We start from the raw sequence: 24938 nt of genomic DNA, 5'->3' as shown, positions 1-24938 counted from the left end.
CCCCCCCCCCCCCCCCCCATGTGCTCATGCAGCCAGCACTGAGGCGGAAACAAACACTGTACTTCTAACATAAGAAAGCTATACAGACAGCAAGGACGGCAGGAACTAGAATTTGAGAGGGAAGAGCCCTTCCTGGGTGAGGAATCTCCTGCTTGCTTTCTGAAGGGGTTGGCTGATTTGGGGTCTAGGCAGTGGGAGGAAAACAGGAACATGGCTGCCTCCTGGGGACACTGCCAAGTATTGGGGCACAGAGTGAGCTGAGAGCTGGATCAGAAACTTCCAAAAGCCAAGGGGGCTTCTCGTACATCCTGTGTTTCTCAGATACAAAGTCCACTCACAGAGGAAACACTTAAGAGTGTCTGCTCCCTACAACACACACTTTGAGCACATCATTAAGATAAAACACAGCAAGATACCAGAGACCCGGACACAACCAGACATGCAGCTGAAAGGGCGGTGCGGATGATGCCGTGTGTGAGGGGACACCTCGACGGGGAGCAAGGGGTGCTAATTCTTCCCATCGAACCATCTGTAGCTTTCAAACAAAGCTATGATATACATAAATGTGTGTATGGATTCTGTGGGTGACCTCGGGTCTGCCCTCACACACACACACACACACACAGAGGTTAAGTGCCATGGAATCGGTTCCGACTCATAGAGATCCTGCATATGGTTTCCGAGGCTGTAAATCTTTATGGGAGCAGAAAGCTCATCTTTCTCCTGTGGAACAGCTGGTAGTTTCGAACTGCTGCCCGACTTGTGATCACTACTACCTCAAGGTGGTGGTTCAAGCCCACCAGTTACTCTTGGAAACCCTATACAGAGTGGCTATGAGTTGGAACCGACTCTAGGGCACACAATACCCCAAAACCCATGAATGTCAAGTAGATTCTAACTCCAGCAATCTTTCAGGGGAGGGGAGAACTGCCCCATAGGGTTCTAAGACCACTATCTTTACAGAAGCAGACGACCACCTCTTCCTCCCAAGGAGCAGCTGGGGGGCTCAAACCACAGGTCTATTGGTTAGCTGCCGAGCACTTAAGCACTGTACTACCAAGGCTTCTTCATGAAAAAGAAAAAGCCACTTGTATTTTGGAGCAAAGTCCATGAGGCTAGCCCTTGGTGGGCACCCAGACCTGGCTTATTCAGAGGGATAAGTTCCACATGACTCCAGAGAGTTCTGCCATCAACTGTGGTGAACCAATGCTCAAGAATGAAGGCAGACCCGAGGTCACCCACGGAACCGCAGAGGGCAGACCCGAGGTCACCCACGGAACCGCAGAGGGCAGACCCGAGGTCACCCACAGAGCCGCTGAGAGCAGAGCCGAGGTCACTCACGGAGCCGCTGAGGGCAGACCCGAGGTCACCCACAGAACCGCAGAGGGCAGACCCGAGGTCACCCACAGAGCCGCAGAGGGCAGATGTGAAGTCACTGACAGATCTCCTGAGGGTGAACTCAAGGTTACCAACAGGTCCACTGAGGGGAGACCCGAGGTAACTGACAGAAACTCTGAGGACTAGAGTCACAGACAGAAGTGTCTGAGGGCAGATTCAAGGTCATCAACAAACCCAAGGCAGAGGCAAGGTCACTGACAGACCTCTATGAGGTTCCTAGTCACCTCTCTGCGGGGGTTTTACACAGACGGTGTCAGTTTCCCGAATTTGGAGGGCAGTAAGGGTTCAGGCGGTCACCACTGTGGTTGGGACAGGGAAGATTTGGGTGCTAATGGAGAATTCTCCTTATCTTTCTAAGTGACACCAGATGTCACCCTCTTCTCCCGTTCTCCGGCTTTCCTAACAATTCCTGCCTCTGCCTCTCGCTCTGAGCAGGGCGGCAGGGAGGAGTGAGGGCCAGCTTTACCCACGCTAAGTCCACGTGAGCTAGCCCAGCTCACCTATTCCAGGGCGGTGCCTATGACGTCCTTCGGAACTCCTGAAGTCCAGGTGCCCAGTGGAGCTGCTGGACAAGGAGGTGGCAGGGCTCCCATGGAGGCCTGGGTGGCGGGCAGCGTGGTCTCTCACAGGGCCTTGCAGGCCCAGAGGAGGAAGAGGCCCCCTGCTCACTTCTGTGGGAAGAGAGCAGTGCAGGTGTTATGGAAAACCTCACGTGCTAGTCTGGCCGAAACACCACCCACCCACCTGTCCTCCCTCAGGTGCAGGTTGTACTGAAAGGCTGCGAGGCGTGAACACACAGAAATGCCAGCTCACCTGGTAAGACCCGAGGGATGGGGGCTGTAAGGGAGGAGGCCCTAAGCTGCAGCGCTATCGGGGTGGGCGGGATGCCTGGGCCCCTGGTGGGTATCCTGGGGTCTCGGTATATTCTGTCTTTCCCGGTCGTTCATGAGAAACCACCTTGAGCCCACGGCCTACCTGACTTGTACGATCCCTGAGACTTCGGCTCAGGCCTAGGAGACTCTGAGGGTCCTTGCTGGGGGCTCCAGGACCAAGAGGTGGTGGACGGCTGCCAGGGTGATGACCCGCTCAGGGGAATGCCCTTCAGACAGGCCTCCAGGGCTTCCAGCGGGGAGCTTGAGGCCCTGCTGGCTGTGACCCAAGGGACCCATCAGTGCCCTGGGTCAAGCAGGTGGGTGGCCCTATCAGGCTTTCTGCAGGGGACATCACACAGGACACCCTCTTTTGGAGGCTTTGAGCGCTCTGGACCTCACAGAGGGGCTGAAGGGAGGTGCACCCACAGGCCCAAGGAGATGGCTGGGAGACACTATACTTTTAGGGAGGGGTGTGAGTTAGGGAGAGTGGCCGAGGCTGGCCCTTAGCCCCAGAGCGTGTAGTGGGTTCTCCTCTTCCCCTTGGGAGCAGACCCTGTTCAGGAACTAAGGGTCCCACCAGGGGACGGTCTGTGAGATCAGTCAGTGCAAGCAGACCGCAGTCTCGTCTTGAACCACAGACTTCTGGAGCAGTGGTGAGTAGAAGATTTGTGGACAGGACAAGGGACTGGGGCGGGGGGGCAGGGGGGGCAGTTCTGAGATGGGTGGGGTGCCCAGAGCCAGACCACGGGGCAGGGATATGCAAGGGTCCTGGGCCTGTGGGGAGGCCTCATGGCCTTGTCTGGTGGCACTGACCCACGTGTAGCCATGTGGTGGTGTCTGAGGCCCATGGCCCTTCCTGCTGTGGTGGCGGCCTTGCTCCTGAGGGGCTGGGGTGGCTGCTGATGGCCTCCGGAGTCTCCGTCAGCTGACCCGGCCGATGCTGGAGGAAACATGCCCCTGGAGTCGCCTCCACTTTCACTGAGGGAAAAAGAGCACCAGACACATCTGGAAATGCAGCCAGCAGGGCAGTGAGGGGCCGTCCTGTGTGAGGGGATGTCCTGTGTGAGGGGATGTCCTGTGTGAGGTGCTGTCCTGTGTGAGGGGATGTCCTTGGATGGGCACTGAAGGGTGCTAATTTTTCTCAGTGAGCCGTTGGTAGCTTTGTGACTTTCAAACAAAGCTGTGATGTGTGTGTGTATATATATATATATATATATACACACACACACACATATATATTGCTGTGGGTTAATGCGCTGGACTGCAAAGTTGGTGACTACAAACTTGGTTTGAACTGCAAGGTCAGCGGTTCAAGCTCACCAGCTATTCCTCAGAAACCCTACAGGGTTGCTGTAAGTTGGAACAGACTCAACGGCACTTAACAACAATAACAACACTTATATATTGTTGTTGTTAAGGGCCGACTCGTCGTTGAGTCGGTTCCGACCCATAGCAACCCTGTACCCGGCTTCCAAGGCTATAAATCTTTATGGGAGCAGAAAGCCTCATCTTTCTCCCATGGAGCAGCTGGTAGTTTCGAACTGCTGACCTTAAGGTTCACAGCCCGATTCATAACCACTATGCTACCAGAGCTCCTTAACATATGTATATATAAAAGGAGCCCTGATGTGGTGGTGCTTGCTGTAGGATAAACACTGGACTGGAAACTGTAAGGTCAGCGGTTCAAACCCACCAGCTGCTCTTGGAAACCCTACACAGGGTTGCTATGAGTGGTGTCCCCTGAAACCCACTGCCCAGATCTCTCAACAAACAACCACCCACGTCTCAATGAGGTCAGGATCAGGAGCGGGGTCCACGAGGAACTCCAACAGCCTTGCACAAGCTGCTCTCTGCTTCATGCTTGATTTAAAATGTAGACGAACAATGAAGACAAGGGAAGGCTCAGAGAGGTATGCATGGGCTAACTGGCCTAGAGGTAAGTAGTGATTTATATACAACCTTAGAACAACAGTGTCCTGTGAACAGATACATTCATTAAGACATAGGCTTAAAGGAAGGGAAAAAATGTTTATGCATTTAACTGTCTTGTGGATATTGGTTTCTCCTATCTACTACTATAAAACAGACATTTATGTGTCATAGAAATGAGTATTAGGAATTATGATTACAGAAAGCTTGTGAGCCCAGCTTCAGCCATAGCTGGATTTGCTAAAAGGGGAGTTAGAATTTGCCCAGGGAAATAGACTTCTTATTAAGCCCTTGTAGAGTCTAGGGCCTTAGGTAGAATCCTGAGCCCCACCCGGAACCTTCTGAGTTGGGACATTTCCACTTGAAAAGACACACAGACCAACCCAGAATCACTGGGAAAACAGATTTATATTTAAGGAAAGACCTGCAGGGAGAGAAAAAAAGGAACGTTTTGTGTTTGAATCTCAAGCAAGCTGTTTGCTTTGGAGGCATCAAGGCGAGAAAAGTCAGTCAATCTGGGAAAACCCCCTTCTAGGGCTATAACTCCTCCAAGCATCTGTCAGTTTGTTGCACTGCGGTGGCTTGTGAGTTACTGTGATTCTGAAAGCTATGCCACCGGTATTTTAAATACCAGCAGGGTCACCCATGGTGAACAGTTTTCAGATGAGCTTCCAGACGAAGACAGACTAGGAAGAAGCAGAGACGGACTACTTCTGAATCTTTAGTCACTGACTGAAAACATTTTTATGCACAGCAGTGGAAGAGTCTGATGGTATCATAATATTGAATACTGAAAATTGATGAGGAGCACCAGACGTAGTGCTAGGAGGATGAGCCTCTCTGCTAGGAAGACACTCAAAATACGACTGGAAAAGAGCTGCCTCCTCAGAGTAGAGTTGACCATGACGACACAATGCAGTAAAGCCTTCACGACCTTCATTGGCTGATGGGGCACAACTCAAAATGAAGAGAAACAGCTGTAAACGTCCATTAATAATCGGAACATAGAATGTATCAAGTATGAATCTAGGAAAATTAGAAACTGTCAAAAATGAAATGGAACACATAAATATCAATATCCTAAGTATTAATGAATTGAAATAGATTGGTATTGGCCATTTTTAACCCGATAATCACATGGTTTACTATGCCGGGAATGACAAATTGAAGAGGAATGGCATCACATTCATCATCAAAAAGAACACATTAAGGACTGTCTTGAAATACAACGCTGTCTATAACAGGGTAACATCCATACACCTACAATGAAGACCAATTAATACAACTATTACTCAAATTTATGCACCAGCCACTAAATAATGAAACTGAAGGATTCTTTCAGTTTCTTCAGACTGAAATTGGTTAAATATGTAATTAGGATGTTTTGGTAATTACTGCTGACTGGAAACAAAGACGAAGGATCAGTAGTTGGCAAATATGGCCTTGGTGATAGAAATAATGCTGGAAATCACATGACAGAATTTTGCAAGACCAATGATTTCTTCATTGTGAATACTTTTAAACAACATAAAAGACGACTACACACATGGACCTCACTATACACAGAAATCAAATTAACTACATCTCGGGGAAGAGATGGTAGAAAAGCTCCGTATCATCAGCTAAAGCAAGACCAGGGTCAAGTTCAGGCTAAAACTCAAGAAAATTAAAACAAATCCATGAGAGCCAAAACATGACCTTGAACATTTCCCACCTGAATTTAGAGACCATTTCAAAACAGATCTGATGTATTAGACACTAAAGACCAAACACCAGAGGAGTTATAGGATGACATCAAGAACATCATATGGGAAGAAAGCAAAATGTCATTACAAAAGACAGAAGGAAAAGACCAAAATCAAGGTCAGAAGACTCTGCAGCTTGCTAACCAGCGTAGAGATGCTAAAGCAAATGGAAGAAAAGAGGTAAACAAGCTTAATGGGAAATTTCAAAGAGCAGCTTGAGAAGACAAGGTCAAATATTATAACAAAATGTGCGAAGACCTGGAGTTTGAAAACCAAAAAGAACATGTTCAGCATTTCTTAAGCTGAGAGAGCAGAAGAAAAGAATTCAAGTTTCAACTTACAATACTGAAGGATTCTATGGGCAAAATATTGAATGATACAGAGAGAATCAAAAGAAGATGGGAAGAATATATAGAGTTACTGTACCAAAAAAAAAAAGTTGATATTCAACAATTTCAAGAGGTAGCATATGATGAAGAACCAATGATACTGAAGGAGGAAGTCCAAGGTACATTGAAGGCACTGGCAAAGAATGAGCCTCCAGGAACTGATGGAATTATATACAGTGAAATCTTTCAACAAACTAATACAGCACTGGACGCATAATCTATGCCAAGAAATCTGAAAGATAACTTCCTGGCCAACTTCCTGAAAGAGAGCCATATTTGTGCCCAATTCAAAAAGAGGTGACCCAAGAGATTGCGGAAGTCATCAGACAATATCATTAACATCTCACACAATCAAAATTTTGCTAAAGATAATCCAAAATGGCTGGAAACACGCACTGACAGAAAACTTCCAGAGTTTCCAGCCAGATTCAGAAGAGGACGTAAAAACCAGGGCTATCGCTGCTAACGTCAGATGGATCTTGGCTGAAAGCACAGAATACCAGAAAGATGTTTACCTGGGCTTTACTGACTATGCAAAATGTGGATCATGACAAGCTATGGACAACATTGCAGAGAATGAGAATTCTGGAACATTTAATTGTGCTTATGAGGAACCTGTACATAGACGGAGAGGTACTTGTTTAAACAAAACAAGGGGACAAAGAAAGATTTAAAATTAGCAAAGGTGTGCATCAGGGCTGCATTCTTTCACCATACTTATTCAATCTGTATGCTGAGCACATAATCAGAAAGTCTGGATTATATGAAGAAAAATATGGCATCTGGATTGGAGGAAGACTCATTAATCACCTGGAATATGTTGATGATACAACCTTACTTGCTGGAAGCGAAGAGGACTTAAAATACTAACTGATGAAGATTAAAGACCACAGCCTTCAGTATGGGTTGCACCTCAATGTAAAGAAAACAAAAATCCTCGCCACTGGATCAATAAACAACATCCACATAAATGGAGAAAACATTGAAATTGTCAGAACTTCATTTTGCTTGGATCAACCACTAACACTCATGGACACAATGGAGAAGAAATCAAAAGACGTATTGCATTAGGCAAATCTGCTACACAATCAATACCTGTTTAAAGTGTTCAAGAGCAAAGATGTCAGTTTGAGGATTAAGGCGCACCTGACCCAAGCCATGGTATTTTCAATGACCTCATGAGAGTTGGACAGTGAGTAAGGAAGACCATAGCAGAATTAATGCATTTGAGTTATGTTGTTGGAGGAGAAGATGAAAAGTACCATGGACTGCCGGAAGAACAAACCAATCTGTGTTGGAGGAAGTACAGTCAGCATGTTCCTTGGCCAGACTTTGTCTCTCATACTTAAGACACATTGTCTGGAGGGAGCAGTTCCAGGATATCATTTTTGATAAAGTGGAGGGTCGGAGAAAAAGAGGAAGACCCCCAACTAGATGGACTGACACAGTGGGAACAGTACCGGGCTGGCACGTGGCAACGGTTCTAAGGTTGGGTAGGACAGTGCAGTGCTTTGTTCTGTTTTGCAGATAGTCGCTCTGAATCAGTACTAATTCAATGACACCTAACAACAAAAACAACAGGGCTGAAACTTCAAGGGAACCTGCGAGCAATCTAATGTGCTCACAGGCAACCATTTGGGTCTCCTTGTGAGTGGAAGTGGGAGAAATGCTGCAATGAAAGCGGGCTGTTTGACCAAGTTCTATTGACACCCACTGACTTGAGACGAGAGAGAAAAGTGAGGGCTGGCTGGTCTGAAATTTAGGGAGATGCATGAACTCTTGAGCCCAGGTGCACTGACCTAGTCCCTGGGCGCTAGGGCTGAGTGAAGGGGCCAGCTGATCTGAAGTGCAGGGAGGTGTGTGTGAACTCCCAAACTTGCCGCTGGTAACCATTTGACTAGCTGGATGGATGGCTAGCTGACCAGAACTCAACCAGATGAAGATAAAGATGTTTAATGCTGTGAACAAGTGCCAACGGTTACAATTTGATGGACTGGACTTTTGCTTATGAATGTAGTTGCTACAATTCCAACCAAAATGGAAGGATTCTTCCTATCAAGGAACAAGCTTTTCCCCTCAGTGTGCTGGATTGATAGGGATGGGCAATACAGTCCCCCATCAAAAATGGCGCTTCAAACTCATCAGCCGTTCCTCGGAAACCCTATACAGGGTCATTATGAGTTGGAACTGATTCCATGGCATTAACAACAATAACATAATAAGTTCTCATGAGAGGGGTACGATAGAATCCCTACTAAATAGGATTCTTCTTTTCTTTGGGGAAAGGGGATGTGTGATGATGGTGATAGGGTTTTATGACATCATTTTGAGTAACTGTTAGCAAGATTAACCAAAAGTGGGAAGTAGTTAATGTTTCATTTCAGGAACAGGACCATCAAGAAGAAAGAGCATGGAGTGTGAGCTCCCACCTAGACGCGGTGACAGCAGATGGTGGCGTGGAGAGACAGCAGCTGCGGGCTCCAGGCCCATGGAGTCGGTAGGAATGTGTGCCTGCAGGCAGGAGGCTGACAGGCAGAGTGTGCCCTTTGGATATTTTTGTTTCATATGTGTACATCAAATATTTTCGCTTTGTTCATTTGTGAAATATTAGATGTAAATGAGGAGCCACAGGACAGGAAGTAGGATCACTGTTGTTGCAGGGCGGGGCTATAATCACTGAGATGAAACAAAGTGTGTAATTTGTTGAAAGTAATGCCAATGATCTTATCTGTGAACCTTGACTCAATTCACAATAAAAATAAAATAAAATGCAAAACCAAACATGTCTGCTTACATACCTCCCAGAAGTGCATGGGGAAAGGAGGAAAACAACATGGCAAGTATACTGGAAAGCTGAGCAGTCCCTCCTCCTAGCTCACAGTGACCTCAACCGTCGTGTTTGAGGCTCGGCTGGAGCTTTTATAAACGCCACTTAAACCTTAGAGCATCCCAGGATGGGGCATCCTCAACACCCATTAGCACCGCATCCAGCCTGAGAGTCAGACCTGCCTCGCACGCCACTGCCAACAGTCCCAGGCTAACGAGTCCACAGCTAACCCAGAGCCTCACAACAGAAGCCAGAACAAAGGTAAGGAGGTACCTTCTGATCTGAAGTGCTCGCTCCCTAACCGCATGTCATCCTCTGTAAAGCTTCACAGGGGGTCCTGGGGCAGAAGCCTGGACTACTGGTCTCAAGGTCAGCAGTTCATACCCACCAACTGCTCCTCAGAAACCCCACTCAGGGTGGCTGAGAGTCAGAGCCGACTCAACGGCACACAGCAGTAGTTCTGATGCCTGGGCCTTCAGAAAGACAGAAGACTCTACCCAAGTCCTGACGCGAGGACACAGGTGCTGCACTCACCTTCTAGGGGGGGGCTTCCAGACCCCGGCTCCAGTCTGCTCAAGGTGGGGTGGGGGTACAGTCTGCTTGGGGGTGCTTCTGGATGCTGGGGACCCGGCACAAGGATTTCTCTCAGGCAGTCTATGAGGCCCTGTAAGGGGCTGCTCCCAGGAGAGAATCCTGCCAAGCACGTACAACAACGAGGTCACGGATGGGGGTTCTGACTCAGTGCAGCCAAGCCCCCAGCCCCAGCAGCTAAGAGTGCCTCTCTCTGGGGTTTCTCTGCGCCACAGGTCCCCAGGAGTGAGATCCTGGCACCGAATGTGGGCATGGAACATGCCCACGTTAACGCTTCCCTGCTTCCAGGGTGACCGCAGGGTTCAGCTGGGTATCTTCGGTACGTTTGGTTTGGAGTTTGGGGGCACTGTGTGGGGTGAGTTCTGGCTGGGAAGCGCTGAAGCATCCATCCTTGCACCCTCATAGCAGGGCCAGCTCCCTGAAAACTTAATTCCAAGGACTTGTTGAGGTGCCTTACGAGCTGGAGTGGGAACATGGGAACATGTAGTTTAAGCAATGAGACACGTTTGCAGGAACTCTGGTAGTGCAGTGAGTTAAGCACAGGGCTGCTAACTGCTAGACCAGCAGTTTAAACCCCCCAGCTACTGCTTAGGAGAACGATGAGGCTGTCTGCTCCCATGAAGATTTCGTTTTGGAAGCGCTACGGAGCTGGGTCGCTTTGAGAACCAACTCGATGGTGCTTGCCTGGGGTTTCTCTGATTCTCCCACTGGGAGCAGAATCCAGCTCTCCCTTGTCGGCTGCCCCAAGATGGTGTGTTTGCTTCTTCTTCTGACGTAAGCATTTCGAATGTTCTGGGGGTTTCTTTGACTCGATGGTTTTCCACATTTCCATGCATGAATTGTTTGTGTTTGACTGGGAACAAGTTCCATGTGATACAGGCCTTCCAAAGCTCCTGGGAAATCCCTTATGGTCATTTCACCGTGGACTCAGCCCTGGGGCCTCTGGGAGATGCTGGGGGTGGGTTCAGAGTGTTCTCTTTGGGGGCCCCACAAAGCTGTGTCTCACCTGGTCCTGGGACCTCTCCCTCCTGGTTCCAACAGCTCTTCTTGTCAGGGCTGCAGGAAGGTATTTGGGGCTGGCTGCCCAGGACCGCTGGGCCTCCTTTCCCTGTTGACCCTGGTTTACTGGTAGGTTCTGCTGCAGAAGACAAGTGAAGCTGGGAAGTGGACCCCGTCTGGCCTCCACAGGGCAGATCTCCCCTGTTCCCAACACTCCAGACTATGGGGGGATGTAGCTAGCTCCGAGGGCTTGTCCCAGGCCCACCCTAGGGAGGGAAGGTTAGAGTCCTATCTACTTCCTTCTTGACTAAGTACCCAGACAGGTTCCTCCAACTCTCCCAGGGCCTCCCAACCCACCCAGTTTGGAGACAGAAATGTTTAGAGTTGAGACGCAAAGCAGGGAACACAAGCGGCAGACCGTCCACACTGACAACGATGTGTGAAAGTAAACTCATTCCAATCTTCTCTCCACTTCCTAATGTCAAGAAAGCATGGTCCTCAGAGCAGAAAGCACAGAAATGCCTGACTTACCTGCTGGGCTTGCCCTCACGTTATCCTCACTGCTCTCCGGGACCTCCCGGAGCAGAAATTCTGGGATCCCCTTCACCAGCTGCACCAGGGCGGAGAGGGGTAGGCTGTGCTTCGGTGGTCCTCCTGCAGAGTGGCTGACTGGTCATCAAGTCCCTCACCAAGGGCCCCGAGGCGGGAGTGGGCGTGGGAGGGGCCACTCTACCAAGATGGGGCCTACCAGGGCTGGGGGGTCGGGGCTGCCTCCACCATGCCCCCACTCAGGTCCTAGGTTCCCTACCACATCCCACCCCAGGCTGAGGGGTCCCATGTGGCAGGACTGTTGTGGATCAGGGGTTTTCCAAGGCGCACGTCTCAGTGGGAAGGTCTGGGGTGTAGTGGGATGGAGGGGTGAAATGGGATGATGGGGCCAACCAAGGCCATGTGAGCAGCTGTAACACCCAGGGGCCACGCCTGCCCACATGACTTACCCAGAAGGCCACTCTGGACACGAGGCTCCTGCTCCTCCTCGGCACGGCTCCCATCGCCCATGGTTCCTTCCGGCTCCGTGGGTGACAGGAAAGCAGAGAGTGGGAGCAACTCAGCTGTCCCTGAATGAAGAATGAGGAGACAGTTACCCTGGGAGTGGAAGCTGGTCCCCGCCTCCCGCTCACTGATTCCAAGCAGGTACCACGTGACCTGGGGTAGGTGAGACACGTGAATGCAGGTTACATGCACTACTCGGGGTATATGTGGAGTATATGACATGTACATGGCATATGTATTACATGTACACGGAAACTGTGGTGCACACAGCATGCAAGTATCACATGACATACTAGTTATATGGATGGCACATCTGTTACATGCACTGCACATGGCACACATGATTAGCAGACATGTTGGTTACATATGCATCACATGTTGCACACATTGCACAGCACGTGGTGTGCACGAGATGTCTGTTACATACATAAAAACATGGGTCACACACACAGCTCATGGCATACATGGTGTATGCAAGATGCCTGTTACATGAACTGTAGGTGGCATGTGTGGTGCATGACATGTAGTGTGGGTTGCATGTGGTATTCCATGTGGCACACATGTATGTCAGAGTTACATGCAGCACACACCAGCCACATGTTACTTGTGCTGTACCATGCATTGAGTATGTGGTACATACTCTACATGGGCCACATAACAGGTGTTACATGGGACACACTTGTACATGGTGCACGTTACATGTAATGTGTTATGGCAGTGTGTGTGTCACACGAGTGGTGTATATATTATACACAACACCTGGCACCTGTGTTATACATGACATCCATTACATGTGGAAAATGTGTTACATGTGTCCCGTGTAGGTGTGTACACTAACCTAGACTTAAGGCAATGCATCATCAGACTTCGGGGCAGAGGTAGGGGGCTGGGAATCATCCTGCTCAGTGTTGCAGGTTTGTCAAGTCTGAGAATGCCCCACCCCCATGCCGCTGAGCAGTTGCTGGTCAGCATGGGCCCTTAGAGCAGTACCCAGTATGGCCGGACACACTAGGGTTCTGGAATGCAGTCTCCCCGCCACATTACCTAGCATCCTGGCCCCAACTCCAGAGGCCAGCACTGCGTAGGTATCCCACCTCCCGGCCCTCCATCACCCGGCCTCACCCAGGGAGGCCAGCGCGGCGTAGTTCTCCCGCATCACGTCTTGGTAAAACATCCGCTGTCCTTCCTCTAGGAGGCGCCACTCATCCTGGGAGAACTGCACTGCCACATCCGTGAAGGTGATGCACGCCTGTGGGCACAGCTCAGGGTGGACGGGCTTAGTCCCCTCTAGCTGGGGACCTGTCCGGAGAGCCCAGAGTGGGAGGCACAGGGAGAAGGCAGCAGCGTCTGCAGGAAACATACTGTGCTCTCCCAGCTGGGAATCCCAGCCAGCTCTAGACTCTCCAAGGCAGAGATTCATGAGGTCAGCAGGCAACGTTCCTGTATAAAGACCTGGGGCCCTAGCACGGTACATTTAAAAAGCTGACACGTGACCTCAGTAAGAAGAATCACACACCAGCTCTAGGCTTTAGAGTAAGCATGAGACATCATCAGGAATCCAGCAAACACTATTTCCATGTTGCTAACGCCCTTCTGAGTCCTAGTGTGTCGCTGTGGGTTAATGCGCCAGACTGTAAAGCCATTTGAACTGCAAGGTCAGCAGTTCAAGCTCACCAGCTGCTCCTTGGAAACCCTATACAGGGTCGCTATGGGTCGGAACCAACTCAATGACACTTTAACAACAACAACCCCCTTTCCACCTCCAGAGCCCCATATGAACTACAGGCTTCACACTGAGGTTTGGCTGTGCCTATAATAAGCAAGTTATTCACCATCTGCTTTTCAAGATTACTTGTACTAAGTCAAGTCCGGGGCTCGTTGTGTGGCACTGGGGGATGAGCACTGGACGGCAGTTCAAACCCACTAACTGTTCCTCGGAAACCTTTAGACAGGGTCACTATGAGTCAGGATCGACCTGATAGCACTTCACAACAACAACAAATGCAAGTCTGTAGGGATGGACCACAGAGATATTTGCAAGAAAAGATGACCATTCCCCGTGATCCTTTAATAAAAATAAAAACTTTACTAGTTGTTTGAAGATGGACCCACAGTAGCCATGGCCGACCACCCAACAGGAAACCGGCTCCGGGAGAGTTCTCCATTTCCAGTTGGGTGCCTTGGGTCCTGGGTGCCCTACCACCCAACCTCTGCTCCTCCAATGGCCCAGTCTGCACTTAGGGATTCTTTGGTGCTCACACCAATCACCGCTTTGCTAGCATGATCGAGCTATCCGCTGAGGCCTGGACCACCAATCTCCTGGGGGACACAGTGAGAGTATCAGCTAGTGTGACCTCAGTCAGCCCTGTCTGCAGACCCTCACCCTCGAGGCACAGGATGGGGGCTCCTCTGTGCACCCTGGGCTGAGGCTTCCATTTCCAGGCTCTCAATGGCTTCAGGCCCCTGAGCACCCAGATAACGATTCTGCTGCGACAGAGTTCCTATAAAATGTCCACAGGCTGACTCTGGCCAGGACTGGCTTTCAGCTCATCTCCCTTTGCTCAGAAATGTGGGAAGAGGGGAGTCTGTATGGGTATGAGGGGAAGCCCATTGGCTGGAGGTCCAGGCCCATATCCGAGTCCTCGCTCCCAGCCCAACACTGATGGGCGCCAATCAGGGGGCTGTTGTTAAGCACTGTAGAGTCAGTTCTCCGTCACAGTGACTCTGTATAGGGTTTCCAAGGAGCATCTAGTGGGTTTGAACTGCTGACCTTGTTAGCAGTCCAGTGTTTACCCTGCAACACCACACCAGGAACCACTGCTGCCATGTTGACCCCCAAACACCCTCTGCTGGTCTCCTACCAGAGCAGGAAAACTGCTCCTCCGGGGCCCAGAGGCCCCCAACCTTCCCAGGACCCTCCTTGCCCATCAGAACCTGCCCACCCCCAAGCCATCTTGCCTCTGCAGCGCCCCCCATCTGTCCCCCAGGTCCCTGGGTTCCCTAAGTCCTCCTGCTGCCCCAGGGTCTCCCTACTTACACCCCAGTCCCTCTGCTATTCCTCAGGCCCCCCTGATGCCCCAAGATCCCTCTGCGCTTCCCTGGGTTCCACGCTATCCCGTGGGTCTCCCTGCTATCTTTTGGGTCCTTCCTGCTGTTTCTGAGTCCCCGGGGACGAAAGCTCGATCACCTCTTCGCCGCTGCTGCCCGCGCGGGAACTTGTGATCTGGGAGGACGAAACCTAAGTTTGGGGAGAGACCCCACGGGCCCAGCGTGCGCGCGTGTGTGTTGGGGCGGGTGGGGGGTCTCGGGGCCACCAATGGCGCGCCGCACAGCCGCCGTCTGTCCGTTCGCTCGTCCGGGACCGCGGCCCCATCTTACCTGGCGCGCCATGCCCAGACTGGGCCTCCCGCCAACTCCTCAGCGCGAGAAGCTTCCGGAGCGGCGGCTGGAGGTGCAGTTTCCTGCCCCCGAACCCCGCGCCTCGCATCCCTGGGAATGGTGGGCCCGAGCCGCGCCCCCAAGGCCCCCGACCCGGAGCCGGCGGGGAACTACAGTTCCCAGAGGGCACCGCGGCATAGGCTGAGGGAGGAACTACGACTCCCAGAGGGCTCCGCGGTGTTGGCGTGAGTGGGCGGGGCCAGGGTAAAACATGAGGAGGAAGAGGATTGTGGAAGTACTAGAACCGGAGGCTCCGAGTCAGAGGTGGGAGTGAACGCAAAGCAGGGAACAGCTCTCATAGAGTTCCGCGGCGCCAATTCGGCTGACAGGCTGAGGGCGTAGAACTACAACTCCCAGAGGTCCTCATGGGACGAGCACGACGAGACGGGACGTACAAAAAGATAGGGCAGCGTCAGTGCAGGAAGCGAGAACCTATAACTTCCACAAGGCACCACGGCGCTAGCCTTTGGTAAACTGGGCGCAGGCGAGGGCGGGGATGGCACGCGAGGGGAAGGGACCGATCCAAGGTGGGTGTTGTTGTTAGATGCCATCAAGTCGGTACCGAACCAAAGCGACCTTATGCACAACAGAACGAAACACTGCTCGATCCTGGGGCAACCTCACTACTGTTGCCACACTTGAGTCCATCAATGCTGCCACTTGGCTAATTCACCTCTTTGGGGGTCTTCCTCTTTTTCTCTGCCCCTCCAGCTTACCAAACATGATAACCTTCTCCAGTGACTGGTCCCTCCTGACAATATGTCTGAAGTATGAGAGACAAAGTTTAGCCATCTTGGCCTCCAAGGAGCACTCTGGCTGCACTTCTTCCAAAACGGATCTATTGGTTCTTTGGCAGCCCATGGCACTTTCAATATTCTCCTCCAGCACCATAACTCAAAAGCAGCAATTCTTCTACGATCTTCCTTATTTACTGTCCAGCTTTCACATGCATATGAGGTTATTGAAAATACCATGGTTTGGGTCAGGCTCACCTTAGTCCTCACGCTGACATCTTTGCTCTTCAACACTTTAAAAAGTTCCTGTGCAGCAGATTTGCCTAATGTAATACATCATTTGATTTCTTGACTGCTGCTTCTGTGAGTGTTGATGGTTGATCCAAGAAAATGAAGTCTTTGACAACTTCAATCTTTTCTCGGTTGATAAGAATGTTGTTTATTGGTCCAGTGGTGAGGATTTCTGTTCTCTCTACATTGAGACGTAATCCATGCCAAGATGGGTAAAGAACTACAACTCCCAGACGACTCTGCCTCCGGATGTGGCTGCTTCTACACAGGCGGAGAACTCCCAGAAGACATTGCGACAGCAGTACTAGAGGGGTCCTTCAACTCCATTTCCACCCGCCGAAAGTTTTCTAGTCCCTTAACCCCGGCGCTACGAAGGGGCGACACCAAGAGACCCGCAAGGCCCGGCGGTCTCTCCCTCAAGTGCTCTCTGCCGAGTTTGCCTCAGCATCTTCTGAGCGCCCTGCAGGCGGCTGGGAACACTAGGATGGAGAGGGGCTGGTCCCTACCCGGAGGCTGCAGCGTGGGGGTTCCGGGGATGGAGGGGGCGTCCTGACGTGGGAGTCCCGGAGTGAGTTGGCCTAGCGGGTGGGGGCTTCCCGGCGTGTGGGTGGGTGGTCCGGAGGTGAGGGATTCTGGGGTCTCAGGGTGAGGGGTCCTGAGGCTCGGGGTTCTAGGAGTCGGGCTCAGGGGTTCCAGGGCTGGGGAGTTTTGGCGGTAGGTAGGGTGTACCCAGCGCTGGCGGTGCCTTTTCTCCGTGGCATTCACCTGCAGGTGCCCCCCGTGCTGTGCCATGTGTGTGCTACCCCGCAGCTCCTGGCCCAGCCTGGGCACTTGTGTGAGGAGTGAGTGGTCTTCCCTGCTGGCTGCCTCTCCCTGCGCCTGCGCCCTCCCTATCTGCAGGGGACACTCCAGTTAGAACCACTCAGAGAAGGTAGATTTGGGGGCTGGGGATCGAGTCTGGAGGGGACAGTTATCAGGGGCCCAAGGGTGTTAGTGTTGCTTTGAGCACAGAACCTCAGTGGATGTCTGTCCTGAGAGGGTCCTCCTCTGCCCAGTCTCCCACCACATGCCTGAGCCTTGGAATACTGGGGAAGTGTGGTTGCGGCAGCAGCTCTGGGTTGTTAGGGCCCTTTGCGTCCCCAGAACTCTGGCTGCCGAACTTAAACCCCTTGGATTGGCCTTCAAGTAAAGGTGTGAAGGAGGTCACTCTCCACCATACAGACAAAGCCCCTTTTTTTATTTTCCCAGGTACTGCTGGCTCAGACAATTGTGTATGTTGCCAAATGACTCCAGGGGGACACCCAGAAAAGGGAAATTTAAAGTTTGGCATCCGATATCAACATTCCTGTCACACAATCTCTTGGTATTTCTCTGCTTGTGCTTTGGGCCTGGTGTCCCATCTGAGTTCTTGAGGTAGGTCTGCTCGCTCTGAGTGTTTCTCTCCCTGCTCCTGCCTACATCCCACCCTCAGTGCAAAGATTCCCAAACTTTGCTGTGCCTTAACTAAAAACAAGAACAAAGTAATATGTCTGTGGCAGAAAGACGCACCATTATTGTAACATATGCAGCAGCTCCAGCCCTCTGACTTGACCTCCTGTTTCCTGACTAGGCTTGGGTTTCACTCTGCAGACTCTGGACCTTCTGCTCCTGTAAACATGGTATGGGGATGGCACCTGACCTCCTTTAGTTTCACAAGAAAGAAGAGGGAGACTCTCCATCAACCCTAGGCCCATTCCTATGAGGCTGAGGTCAGATTTGCCTCTACCCTTTGACCTTCCTTACCATTTCTAACACCAACTGTCCCTTCCAGAGCACTCTGCGGCTCAACTGTATTTAATAATTCATTGCAGTGACCACACATACGCACAATTACAGGTTTTATTAGGTAAGTTGTTGTTAAATGCTGTCTAGTCAGTTCCGACTCTTAGCAACCCGGTATAGGGTTTTCAGGAAGTGGCTGGTGAGTTTGAACCATCAACTTTGTGTCTCAAACTGACCTTGTGGTCAAGTGCTTATCCTTCAGCATCATAACAAGTTACAATTCAGGATCAGAAGTGTTCAAGATAGAGTTCATTGTCAGGACAGCCTCTTCTCAGCCATGTCTGCAGGCAGACCATTCTCCGCCTCTTGGCCTGGCCTCTGTCCTGCTTGACCAATATTAAAAAGCTCTTTTAGTGCTGTTGCTAAATGGCCAAAGAGCAGGTCACTGTACCATAGGATTCAGCCTGAAGGCATTCAGCTCTAGCTCTGTGGGTCAGCAAACCTAACTCCCCCAGTTAAGTGCCTGGAGGTACCTCATTCTGTAAGTGAGGATCCTACCCAAAGTCCCTCAGCTTTACTTTCTCCAGGTACTGGGAGGTCCACTGCTCTGTCTTGTCCTCTGGTCCTTGATTCTGCTGCTGCTGCTCCTTTACCACACCTCTGGTGTCAAAGAATTCGGGTTTTGTGAATCAAAGACATGCCCCACCTAAGGCTCATCTTGATGGTAGCGAGGTCTACCACCCATTCTACTTTTGAGATGTCTCATTTTAGAACCAGCAGAATGGCAAAGTTGACCAACCCCCATGTTAGAGTTCCAAGTTTTGGAACTCTTGTTAATAGTCACAACTGAATTATACACACACTCCTGGTTACCAGGCCCAAGGCTCACTGTGTCTGTGAGTATGTGGTCAGTCAGTATCTTCCCATCTTCCCATCTGTCAGTCATACTGTGGGGCTTGTAAGTTGCTGTGATGCTGGAAGCTATGCCACCGGTATTTTAAATACCAGCAGGGTCACCCATGGTGGACAGGTTCAGATGAGCTTCCAGATGAAGACAGACTAGGAAGAAGGAGTGATAACTACTTATGAATATTTAGTCACTGAAAACTTTATGAATAGCAATAGATAGTTGTTTGAACAGACCATGGGAACACTGAATGGTTTAAAATTAAGAAAGGTATACAATAGGGTTGTCGTCTTTCACCATACTTATTCAACCAGTATGCTGAGCAAATAATCCAAGAAGCTGGGTTATATGAAGAAAAATGTGGCATCAGGATTGAAGGAAGACTCATTAACAACCTGCCATATGCAGATGATACAACCTTGCTTGCTGAAAGTGAAGAGGAATTAAAATATTTACTGATGAAGATCAAAGAACACCGCCTTTGGTATGGATTGCGTCTCAATGTCAAGAAAACAAAAATCCTCACCACTGGACCAATAAACATTCTTATCAACGGAGAAAAGATCGAAGTTGTCAAGGACTTCATTCTTGAATCAATTATCAACACTCATGGAAGCAGCAGTCAAGAAATTAAATGACGTATTGCATTAGGCAAATCTGCACAAGACGTTTTTAAAGTGTTGAAGAGCAAAGATGTCAGATTGAGGACTAAGGTGTACCTGACCCAAGCCATGGTATTTTCAGTAACCTCATATGCATGTGAAAGTTGGACAGTGAATAAGGAAGACCACAGAAGAATTGGTGCTTTTGAGTTATGGTGTTGGAGGAGAATATTGAAAGTACCATGGGCTGCCAAAAGAACCAATAGATCCGTTTTGGAAGAAGCGCAGCCAGAGTGCTCCTTGAAGGCCAGGATGGACAAACTTCATCTCTCATACTTAGGACATATTGTTAGCAAGGATCAGTTGCTGGAGAAGGATATCATGTTTGGTAAGGTGGAGGGTCCGAGAAAAAGAGGAAGACCCCAGTGAGATGGATTGGCAGAGTGGCAGCATCAATGGGCTCAAGCGTGGCAATGATTGTGAGGTTGGTCTAAGATTGGGCAGTGTTTCATTCTGTTGTGCATAGAGTCGCTATGAATTTACACTGACTCAGTGGCACCTCACAAAAACAATCAGTATTTTCCCCCAACTTCCTCAGACCCACTGGGAAATCTGGTGGGAGTTACAAATATAACTAGAAAAACCAGATTGAATAATTCACTGCTGCTCCTAAAAGCAGTTCACTAGCATGCAATTACACTAGCTTGACAAAAAACTTGAAGACTAGACACCTCTCCAGATTATGGAAAGAACCTCCTTTCCCCCCAAATTTTGCTCCTGCGCTTTCTTGTGTGTGCATTACAAAATAGTTTGGAGAACTGTCCTGAGTCAAGTTTATGCTCAGGAGTGAAGACAAGTGAAGAAGGAATTTTTTTTTTTTTTTTAAGTTTGCAAATACTTCCTTTAAAACAACATAAAAGGTGACCAACGTGTGGACCTCACCAAATGGAATACACAGGAATAAAACTGACTAAATCTGAGGGAAGAGACAGTGGAAAAGCTCCACATCATCAGCCAAAACAAGGCCAAGGGCAGATTGTGGAACTAACTATTAATTGTTCATATGCAGGTTCAGGCTAAAGCTGAAGAAAATGAAAACAAGTCCACGAGAGCCAAAATATGACCCTGAGTATATTCCACCTGAATTTAGAGATCATCTCAAGAACAGATTTAATGCATTAGACACTAATGACTGAAGACCAGAAGAGCTGTGGGATGATATAAAAAACATAATGCAGGAAGCAGGTGAAGGTCATTAAAAAGGAAAGGAAGAAAAGACCAAATGGATATCAGAAGAGACTTTGAAACTTGCTCTCCAGTGCAGAGATGCTAAAGTGAATGGAAGAAAAGACGTAAAAACTGAATAGAAAATTTCCAAGGATACTCCAGACACCAAAAGTCTATTATAATCAAATGTGCAAAGACCTAGAATTAGAAAACAAAAACGGAAGAACACACTCAGCATTTCTCAAGCTGAAAGAATTGAAGAAAAACTTTAAGTCTTCTCTTGAAATATTGAAGGATTCTATGGATAGAATATTGAATGATACAGAAAACATCAAAAGAAGATAGAAGATATACACAGAGTGACTACCAAAAAGAAATGGTTGATGTTCAGCCCTTTCAACAGGTAGTATATGATCACATTGATTCTCAGGGATTTCACTTTTGTCATACTTGACTTTTGCCTATGCGGTCATTCGGTGAATGGCCTGTTGGTGAAAATGCCAGCTACAGTTTCCTCAGATGAATTAACTACATTCCACTAGATGAAAGTTGTGCTGTCCATGCCTCGATGTGAAAAGGGCGGCAATTTAAAATATTTTCTTTTTTTTACTATGATCTCTATTCATCATGAGGTTAAAAGTGCTTTTTAATTTCCAAATGTATCAGCCTTTTTTAAAAAGTGCCTTAAAATAAAACTTGTTTCCAATGCTTTACTTTTTTTACTTAATAAAAAAAAATTATTATTATTTTTTTTTTGCTAGCATTCAACTTTGTGACTCAATAAATTGTAAATAGCATGATGAGTGGGAAGTTCAGAACACTCGCTTGCTCTTATGTGAAACCTATACATAGATCTAGAAACATTAATTCAAACAAGGGGACACTACAGTCTTTAAAATGGAAGAAGGTGTGTGTCCAGGCTATATCCTCTACCATACTTAATCAGTCTGAACAAATAATTTGAGAAGCTGGACTATATGAAGAAGAACTTGGCATCAGGATTGGAGGAAGACTAATTATCAGCACACAACATACAGGTGATACATCCTTGCTTGTCAAAAATGAAAATGAAGTACTTACTGATGATTGTGTGTGGACAGCACAATTTACATTTAGGCTGCAGCCTTCAATATGGATTACCCCTGAATGAACAAAAAGGAAAACAAAATCATCACAACTTAAGCAATAAACAATATGTGGTGGAGGTGGTGGTTATGTGCCGTGGAGTCAGTTCTGACTCATAGTGACCCTGTACAGGGTTTCTGAGGCTGTAAGTCTTTACAGGAGCAGAAAGCCTCATCTTTCTCCCACGGAACAGCTGGTAATTTCAAACTGCTGACCTTAAGGTTCATAGCCCAATTCGTAACTGTGCTACAAGAGCTCCTTAAACAATATGTAGAAACATAAAACTAAACCAGTTTGGATAGAACAAGGCCTTTGTTAGTAAAATAAGATGAGCTAAAAAAGCTTATCACTGAGTCTGGTGCTATGTAACTGCATTTATGAATGAAATTCTTCACATGTAGGAAGGTTCAGTATCCTGAGACTCAATATAGGGAAAGGGAGCTGAGTTGTCAACACAAGCTTCTGTGGCCTGGAAGCTACCAATTTTGCCTCACTACAATTTAATCTGATGCAAAGTAAGAAGCAGGTTCTTGTCACTTGTGCTACCTGTTACCCTTTCTGGAAAAGCACTGCCATTGACACATAGCTGGAAGGGGCTTCAGAGTCCTCACAGGTCAAGATTAATGGTCATTGGTGTCAAGTGCATTAAATCTGTTGTTGAGGTGATTGATCTCTAAAATCAGATGGAACATGGTCAAGGTCATATTTTTACTCTTGTGGACTTGTTTTCATTTTCTTCAGCTTCAGCCTAAACTTGCTTATGAACACTTGATAATTTGTCCTAGAGTAGCACCTGTCCTGGTTTTGCTGACGATATTGAGCTTTTCCACAGTTTCTTCCCAAAGATATAGTCAATTTGATTCTTGTGTATTCCTTGTGGTGAGGCCCATGTGTATAATTGCCTTTTATGTTGTTTTAAAAAGGTTTTTGCAATGAATAAGTCATTGCTTTTGCAAAACTCATGCTGTCTCCAGCATCATTTCTGTCATTAAGAGCATATTTTCCAACTACTGATCCTTATTCTTTGTTTCCAGTCTTCACATTCCAATCACCAATAATTATCAATACATCTTGACATGTTTGATCAGTTTCAGACTGAAGAAGTTGGTATAATTCAATTTCATAATCACTGGCTTTAGTGGTTGGTGCATAAATTTGAATAATAGTAGTATTAACAGGTCTTCCTTGTAGGCATATTGATATTATCCGATCACAGACAGCACTGCACTTCAAGATAAATCTTGAAATGTTTTTTTGACACTGAACGTGACACCATTTCTCTTATATTTGTCATTCCTGGCATAGTAAACCATGTGATTGTAAAATGGAAAAGCTCCATATCATCCAGGCCAGAGGCAGACCGTCGAACAGACCATCAATTACTCATATGCAAATTCAAACTGAAGCTGAAAATGAAAACAAGTCCATGATATCTAAAATATGACCTTGAATGTATCCCACCTGACTTTAGAGACTATCTGAAGAACAGATTCCATACATTAAACACTGAAGACTGAAGGCCAGAAGAGATGTTGGATGACATCATGCATGAAGAAAGCAAAAAATCATTAAGAACACAAGAAAGAAGGAAAAGGTCAAAATGGATGTCGGAAGAGACACTGAAACTTGCTCTCCAGTGTAGAGATGCTAAAGCAAATGGAGGAAATGAGGAGGTCCAAGAGCTGAACAGAAAATGTCAAAGATCAACTCAAAAAGATAAAGCCAAATATTACAACAAAATGTGCAAAGATCTGGAATCAGAAAACCAAAAAGGAAGAACATGCTCAGCATTTCTCAAGTGGGGGAACTGAAGAACAAATTTAAGCCTCGACTTTTGTTGTTGAAAGATTCTCTGGACAAAGTATTGAATGATGCAGAAAACATCAAGAGAAGATAGAAGGAATACACATGTACCAAAAGGAAATGGTTAATGCTCAACCATTTCAAGAGGTAGTATATGATCAAGAGCCAATGATACTTAGGGAGGAAGTGCAAGGTGCATTGGCAAAGAACAAGGCACCAGAAATTGATGGAATACAAATTGAAATCTTTCAAGAAAGTGAGGAGGCACTTTCAAGAAGACAAATGTCTGGCCGACCGATTGAAAGAGATCCATATTAGTGCCCATTCCAAAGAGTGGTGACCCAACGGAATGCGGAAATCATCGAACAATCTCTTTGACATCCAATTTGAGTGAAGTTTTATTAAAGGTAATATAGATGTTGGTATAAGAAGTTATTTTCTAGCAAGAGATTCTCAGAGAATCAGGGGTGTGGGGGAATTTGGGATTCATTGTCAGATCTAGTGCTAAAGGCAGCCAGAATCCAGTTGAGTCTTCCATAGATCATGGAACACAGCTGACAAAGAGCTAATGGTTCCCTCAGCCAGAGTGAAAGGCCTATGGAGAGCAAGTCGTTCGAAAGATCTGGTGACTGCAGCCATGGACAGAAAGAAGAGCTGCAGGATGGGTGACTGATTTTAACAACACTTGGAGTTACTAGATCAAACGTTTACAGAAAGATTCACTGGGATTTTCTATGTTTGTACTAAAAAAAATCTTACCCAAGCTCCCCATATGATAGAGCAGAAAACCAAGACAAAAGTTAAGCCTGCACTGGCTAAATTCAAGAATTACATCCATGATGTCCCTGGCTTCTTGTATACCTGTGGTGGCGGTTATGTGCTATTGAGTCTGTTCCAACTCATATTAATTCTGTGTAGGGTTTCTGAGGTTGTAAATCTTTACAGGAGCAGAAGGCTTCATCTTTCTCCGGTGAAACTGCTGGTAGTTTCCAACTGCTGACCATGAGATTAGCAGTCCGATTCATAACAACGGGTCTACCAGAGCTCCTTTGTGTACCTGTAGTGCAGTGAATTACTTAATATGACACTTTTAGCCATGGTCTTTATGACTCCCACAAAATGTCAGGTCTGTATTTTTTCACCACACTTACTCATCAATCTGTATGCAGAGCAAATAACCTGAGAAACTGGACTATTTGAAGAACACAGCATCAGGATCAGAGGAAGACTCATTAACAACTTGCAAT

The 24938-nt window shown here is 47.9% G+C and overlaps 1 protein-coding gene across 1 annotated transcript in view; it reads right to left on the bottom strand.

Moving 5' to 3' along the window:
• KRBA1 (KRAB-A domain containing 1) overlaps positions 1 to 13040 on the bottom strand; it is a 16539-nt gene extending 3499 nt beyond the window's left edge. Inside the window, exons 1-8 of the mRNA XM_006861295.1 lie at positions 12926 to 13040; positions 11749 to 11868; positions 11282 to 11404; positions 10758 to 10889; positions 9695 to 9853; positions 3084 to 3248; positions 2374 to 2547; positions 1899 to 2069 (exon numbers count right to left, since the gene is read on the bottom strand). Coding sequence (XP_006861357.1) covers positions 1899 to 2069; positions 2374 to 2547; positions 3084 to 3248; positions 9695 to 9853; positions 10758 to 10889; positions 11282 to 11404; positions 11749 to 11868; positions 12926 to 12977 — 1096 coding nt within the window. The 5' untranslated portion in view covers positions 12978 to 13040. The remainder of the gene's footprint in view (positions 1 to 1898; positions 2070 to 2373; positions 2548 to 3083; positions 3249 to 9694; positions 9854 to 10757; positions 10890 to 11281; positions 11405 to 11748; positions 11869 to 12925) is intronic.
• Positions 13041 to 24938: the final 11898 nt, after the last annotated feature.

Source organism: Chrysochloris asiatica, unplaced genomic scaffold, assembly GCF_000296735.1.
Source record: "Chrysochloris asiatica unplaced genomic scaffold, ChrAsi1.0 scaffold00041, whole genome shotgun sequence".
Lineage (NCBI taxonomy): Eukaryota > Metazoa > Chordata > Mammalia > Afrosoricida > Chrysochloridae > Chrysochloris > Chrysochloris asiatica.
This window is presented reverse-complemented; position numbering and strand designations above follow the sequence as displayed.